This window comes from Calypte anna, chromosome 11 (assembly GCF_003957555.1).
Source record: "Calypte anna isolate BGI_N300 chromosome 11, bCalAnn1_v1.p, whole genome shotgun sequence".
NCBI classification, from domain to species: Eukaryota; Metazoa; Chordata; class Aves; order Apodiformes; family Trochilidae; genus Calypte; species Calypte anna.
In genome coordinates, this window is record NC_044257.1 from 2,428,741 (window position 1) to 2,435,014 (window position 6,274).

The 6,274-nt window shown below is 62.2% G+C and overlaps 1 protein-coding gene across 2 annotated transcripts; it reads left to right on the forward strand.

Annotated features, from left to right (window-relative positions):
• The first annotated feature begins 882 nt into the window (after positions 1-882).
• On the forward strand, positions 883-6,063 carry LOC103530623 (partitioning defective 6 homolog beta). 2 transcript variants are annotated; one of them, XM_030458117.1, is made up of 3 exons: positions 883-988; positions 2,028-2,250; positions 4,993-6,063. In XM_030458117.1, the coding sequence occupies exons 1-3, from the start codon at positions 926-928 to the stop codon at positions 5,775-5,777; spliced, it is 1,071 nt and encodes a 356-aa protein (XP_030313977.1). In that variant the 5' UTR covers positions 883-925; the 3' UTR covers positions 5,778-6,063. The 2 variants fall into 2 exon arrangements, with proteins under 2 accessions (XP_030313977.1, XP_030313979.1); XM_030458119.1 differs by having other exon boundaries at positions 4,996-6,063.
• Positions 6,064-6,274: the final 211 nt, after the last annotated feature.

Consider the following 6,274-nt stretch of genomic DNA (forward strand, 5'->3'; position numbering starts at 1 on the left):
TCCGTGACTGCACAGGCTTTGAAGGTGGAGGGTGCTGGTGGAGCCCTTTCCTGTGTTTCCTTCCCCACAGCGAGCACCGCAGCAGCAGGACTCGTTCTGGAGGGGAAGTTGCTCCTCCCGGGTGGGCTTTACCTCCCCAGCCTGGGCTCTGTGTCCCCACAAAGCCAAGGAGGTGCTGTTCCTGCTCTTTGCTGTTCCTGCTTTGCTGTGAGCCGTGCCCTGAGGCACATGCAGTGCCCAGGGCCCTGGGTCTCCAGTGTCCCCTGTTAGGGTCAAGGTGACTTTACTGCTCTCTGGGTTGCAGCCTGTGCTTGGAGGGCCCAAAGGGCTTCAGTGGCTGGCGGGGAGAGAGTAAAGCTGTGGAGATACTGATCTCAAACCAGGTTCTCAGGCTCAGCTGGGACTCCCGGTGTGATCCTGCCTCCAGCTCCAACTCCCGTGTTTCTCACAGACACAGAGTAAGGAGAGCTCCACACCCCAAACCTTCTGCCGGCAAAAAACATCGGCTCAAGGACAACGTTCGGAACCCAGCGCTCCCCCGGCTCGGAGCTCAACCGAGGGGGGCTCGACCTGGCAGGAAATCGGGGGGATCCTTCCAGTGACACCCCGGGCAGGCGGGCAGCTTCCCGCCGGGGCAGAGGAGCCGTCCGGCCGCTGCCCTGCCCTCGCCGCCGGGCCCGGAGGATGATGGCGGGGGAGGGGGGGACACGGGGATGCTGCGGGGGTCCCCGCCCCCGTTGCCACAGCGACGTTGTCACCGATCCCCCTCCCTGTCCCCGCCTCCCCCCGCCCATCCCGGGCCAATGGAGCGTCAGCGCCGGTGACGTCCATGGCCGGTGAAAATCCCCTGTGGCCGCGGGAGCGGTGGCGGCCCCGTGGCCCGGTACGGCCCCGGCCCGGCCCGGCCCCGGCCGCGGCCCGCAGCATGGCCAAGCATCACCGCACACCGGCGCGTTCCGCCGAGCCCGTCATCGAGGTGAAGAGCAAGGTAAGAACCCGCCGGTGATGTCGGTACCGCGGCCGGTATGTCGCCGGGTCACGGAGGGGCTCTCCGCTCCTCTGTCCGCCCCTCTCCTGAGCATCCGTCCGTCCATCCATCCTGCATCCATCCATCCTCGTGCCCGCGGGGTCCCGGCGCCCTGGTGTCCGGCATCAGAGATCGCTTGCCCGGCCGGTGCGTGTTACCGGCATCCCTGGTGCAGCCCCGGGGATGCGGGGGTTCGGGGGTGCGGGTCACCCCCACTGCGCGCGCCTCTCCCAGGTGCGTACCCGGCCCAGGGCAGGCGAATTCCCGGCGGTGCTGCCAGCCGGATTCGCACGCCCAGCTCCGGGTCAGCCCCCCCCGGCCCGAGCCCAGATGTGCGTGCCCTGGTACCTTGGCTCCAATGTGGGCTCCCCCAGATGTGCGCTCACCTGGCCCGCCCTCGCCCAGATGCGACCCTCGCCCAGATGTGTGCCCTGTCCCAGCTGTGCCCACCCGGCTGACACAGGGCTCGTCCAGGTGTTCCCCCCGCCTGCCCGGACCCCCGCGGGGTGCCTGGTGCCCCCCTTCCCAGGGCACAGGGGCCACTGGCCGGGACAGGATCCCCGCGGGCTGTGCTGTCCCCGCAGCATTCCTGAGCTGTTTCCCTCGGCTTTGTCTCTGTCGTGACTGAAGGAGGCAATAATTAATGCTGTTGCTCACCGGGTGCTATGGCAGCACCTGTGCTGAAGGGAAGGGCTCTCCTGGTGGCCCTGGCATCCACCGTGGCTGGCAGTAAAGCCGAGGGGTCCTTCCTCTGTGCCGGGGCACCTCACTACCCCCCCACTGTGATGCTGGGCAGGGAAACGGTTCGGTTCCTTTATTTTACTTTTGGGATGGGCTGTGGCCGATGGGTGCTGCCACCTCAGTGCTATGCCCAGCAGCACCCGGCTCTGCCTGCCCCAGAGCAGCTACAGCTCCCCGTGGTGCCCTCCCTGCATGGGTCCTGTCAGCCTCAGCCAGTCCTGCCCTGCCTCACCTTCCTCCTCTTCCTCCTCCTCTGCAGTTTGATGCTGAATTTCGCCGCTTTGCCATGAAGCGCTCTGGTGCTGGCAGCTTCCAGGACTTCTACTGCTTGCTTCAGACAGTGCATCAGATCCCACAGGTGGATGTGCTCCTGGGATACACAGACATCCACGGAGACCTCCTGCCCATCAACAATGATGACAACTACCACAAAGCCCTGTCCTCTGCCAACCCCCTCCTCAGAGTCATCATCCAGAAGAAGGGTAAGCTGGAGCCAGAGAAGAGTTCTGGAACTGTAGAAGGGTGTTAGGTCCATCCTTCCCATCCAGGGAGATGATCCACACCCCTCATACCATAGGTTCCACCTTTGGGCTGTGCTAGTGGTGGTTGTGGCTGGTCACAAACCCTTCAGCCACCACTATAGTGACTGGATACTGAGAGGGTGTCATCAGGAGGCTTCCAGAGCCCCACTGGGGCTGTGGCACCCACCTGGGCTTGCCCCAACAGCCCTTCCCCATGGCAGAGTCACCCACACCAGTCCAGCCCCACGCATCCTGGTGAGCAAAGGCAAATCCTGGCCATTCACCTCTTTGAAGTCATGTTTTCCAGCAGGGCTTCTGTGGGCTCCTGGAAAACACTCTGTTGCTCCTGTGAGTGCCATGCCAGGAGCCCTGTCCAGCTCCCTGCTCTGAGGTGGTGGCAGCCAATGTTTGGGCAGAGCTCTCAGGGTGCTGCTGAGTTTTTTGGTGGTGCAAGGAGGTTGCTCTCCTCCCTGGCAGCCCAGATTCTCTCCCTGACCTTAGTGACGCGTTCCGGGGGAGCAGCTTCCTCACGCAGGAGCACAAAGTCACTGTGATAGCAGTGTCCTGGAAAGGACAAAAGTGTCCTGGTGACAAAAATCCTGGTTATGTCTCCTCTTTGCTGGGATGTTCCCTTTGGCTCGGTTTAGAAAGCCTGTGAGGATTTTTCTCCGGTAGCACTATTGAGCACCAGTGCACAAAGCTGGAGCCTGCACTAAAAGTCTCAGTTTCCCTGTCTGAGAGCCTGGAGCAACTCTGTGTTTCCAGCTCATGTCAGTGGTATGAAGGCCCTGGGTGAGTGGTGATGCTGGTGGCCAGCCCTGGCTGCAGTGCCAGTTTTCCCAGGCTCTGAGATGAGGGTGATGCGGGATGCCCTGGACATGCATTTTCTTCAGGGTTACAGAGCACTGGGGGCTGGCAGCAGGAAGCCAGGCTGCTGGGAGGAGAGCCAGAGCCCGTGGTGTGCCCCAGGGGCTGTCGCTGCTGGCACCAAACCATCCTGTTCCTGGGCCAACACCTAGACCCAGGCATGGGGAGCCGGCGCAGGGCTGGGCGTGCCAGGATTGCTGTGGGAGCATTGCTTCTGCTCCCAGAGCCACCTTATCTCCTGCTGGAAAAAGCCTGCACTGGTCCATGGGTGACCACTCGGAGGTGGCAGAGTGCAGAGGGTGGGCAGCCACAGCCCTGGCAGTGTCAGCAGTGTGATAAGGAGCCAGCAAACCCCAGCACCCAGCCGTGCCCATGGGAGAGCGGGGCCAGCAGCACCTCGGGAAGTGTGCGGGGAGGCCAGGAGCAAGTCCTGGGTGAGTCACAGCTTATTTAAAATGGATCCAGGTCACCCTGGGGCTGGGCTCTAGTTGAACCTGTCAGGGTTGGCAAGGAATAGAGCTGCAGAGCCTCTCTGACACGCCAGGTGCTGAGCACGTGCGTGTGAACGTAGGTGTGCACCTGTAGTGGGCTCCGTGGCAGCCCTGATGCAGGGGCTCAAAAAGCAAAGGCTGCAGCTCGGATCCTCTCTGTGCCATCGAGCCCTTGGGTGAAGCCTGGCAGCCTGGCTGGGGACAGGGGTGCTGGCCCCCCACAGTTGGCCTTGGCTCACAGCCAGCACATTGCCAGGGCCACTGGTGGGCTCCTCCGTGGGGTCCTCGACCCAGCCACTCCGTGCCTGTAGGAGAAGAGCTGTGAGCTGAAATAGCTGTGGGAAAGCCTCCGCTGCCATTCCCCAAGCTAAAAATATGCCTGGCTGTGTGAGCAAGGAGGTATTTTTAACACAGGAGCCCTGGCAGACTGTCTTTAGTAGGGAGAAATCCTGTGTCCCCTGGGCTGGGGCATCCCCAACATCCCTGCAGCTGGAGTGGGGTCCAGCTGGTGAGAGGCACTGCAGGGAGTGTGCTGGCAACACAGTGTCCAGGTCTGGGCTCCTCCATGGAACAGGATGGGGAGAAACCAGCCAGAGCCCAGGGAATGTTCCCCAGCACCTGGTGGAGGAGGCCAAAGGGGGTGTGTGGTGGAACTGGACCCCACCAAGCAGCCCCAGCGCAGGTTCAGGAGGACAGAGTCAAACCACACTCAGAGGTGCCCGATGGTGGAACAAGAGATAGTGGCACAAATCCCATTGGGATGTCCAGGGGCCCTGGGGATGCTGCAGCCTCAGAATGGGCCTTCAAGTGGGGGGGAGCCTCCATCCTTGGGCATGGCAGGACATGGCACAGCCATCCACATCCCCTGCCAGTGATGGCCCTGCTTCAGCAGGGACAAGGGACATTGGTGCTGGCTCATAGGGCCAGACTTGCCCTTAGGGAGCCCACTGCTGCTGCAGGACCCCTTCATGGAGGGGAGCCTTGTGAAGAGAGGTTCCCTCTCCCCAAACTGGGACACAGCCATGGCTTCCAAGCTGTCAGGGCTGTCAGTCAGCTCTAGTGTTAAGCTGCAGAGTTTGGCTTAAAGTGTGATTAAGGCTGAATCGCCGCCTCCAGCCCGCTAATCCCAGCCTTGTGTACGGTGGATTAATCCCAGGAGATGGGCCCAGCAGGGACAGGCTGCAGAAGAGCGAGGGTGATGCTCCAAGAGAGGGAAAGCTGGTGGGACCCCTCAGCAGAACACTTCTCCCACCAGCCCCACTAACACCCGGGGCCAAGGGCAGGTGGCAGTGTTCCTAGGTCGCTGTGGTGCCTGACCCGTGTCCTCCTCCCTCGCTCCCCACAGCAGAGTCTGACGCTGGTGTCTTCAACTCCAACTCCTTGCAGCGGAAAAAGAAGGGGCTGCTGCGGCCCACACAGTACCGGGCCAAGCACCTCCTCATCAGCATGCCCCAGGACTTCAGGCAGATCTCCTCCATCATCGACGTGGACATCCTGCCCGAGACACACCGCCGTGTGCGGCTCCACAAGCACGGCTCCGACAAGCCCCTGGGCTTCTACATCCGCGACGGCGTCAGCGTGCGCGTGGCCCCACAGGGCGTCGAGAAGGTGCCTGGCATCTTCATCTCCCGCCTGGTGAAGGGCGGCTTGGCCGAGAGCACGGGCCTGCTGGCAGTCAGCGATGAGATCCTGGAGGTCAACGGCATCGATGTGGCCGGGAAGTCTCTGGACCAGGTGACGGACATGATGGTGGCCAACAGCCACAACCTCATCATCACCGTCAAGCCGGCCAACCAGCGCAACAACGTCATCCGCAGCAGCAAGGCCTCGGGCAGCTCCGGCGTCTCCACAGACAGCACCCCCAGCCAGCAGACTCCCAGCCCTGCCTCCCAGTACCTGAGCAACTACAGCACGGCCGAGAGCGACGAGGAGGGCGACCTGGTGATCGAGAGTGATGGCGCCCCGCTCTACCTCCCGGGGGGATGTCCCAATGGGGGCACCACAGATGGACCCCTCCGGCGCAGCCTGTCCCCGCGCAGCTCCAGGTTATCCCTGCAGTCCCTTGGTAGCCACAATGGCAGCCCTGGCCGTGGCGGTGGGCGGGAGGACGGCACCCTCCTCACCCTATAGCCACAGGGTCCCCACTGCCCTCAGGTGCCGGATGGGTTCCCGTGCAGCTGGGCTTGTTGTGGGTGCTGAAGTGATGCCGTGGCTGGTGGTCAGGGGCAGAGGGGGCTGCCCGCTGCCTCCCCTTGTCCCACTGCAGTCCCCACTCCTGTCAGGCACTGCCCTGTCAAGCCCCCTTGTGTCCCATCCCCTCTTTTCAACCAAGTGGGTTTTTAAAATTGTTTTATCAAAATATGCACCATCCATTAATATATTGCAATGGACAGTAAAACCTTTTTCTAGAAAGCTCCCTCCCTTGTCCCTGTCTCACATCACCATGGAGGACGGACTCCAGTGGCTGTGGGGTAGGACAGCAAACAGCCCTGGTGCCTGTGGTGGGGAAAGGCATGTCCCTCATCACACCCCCTGCTCTTTCCCACATGCAGTGTCCCATTCCATCATGGGTCAGCATGAACCCCACCACCAATTCCACAGGTGAACTGGGAGGAGAGGCACAGCAG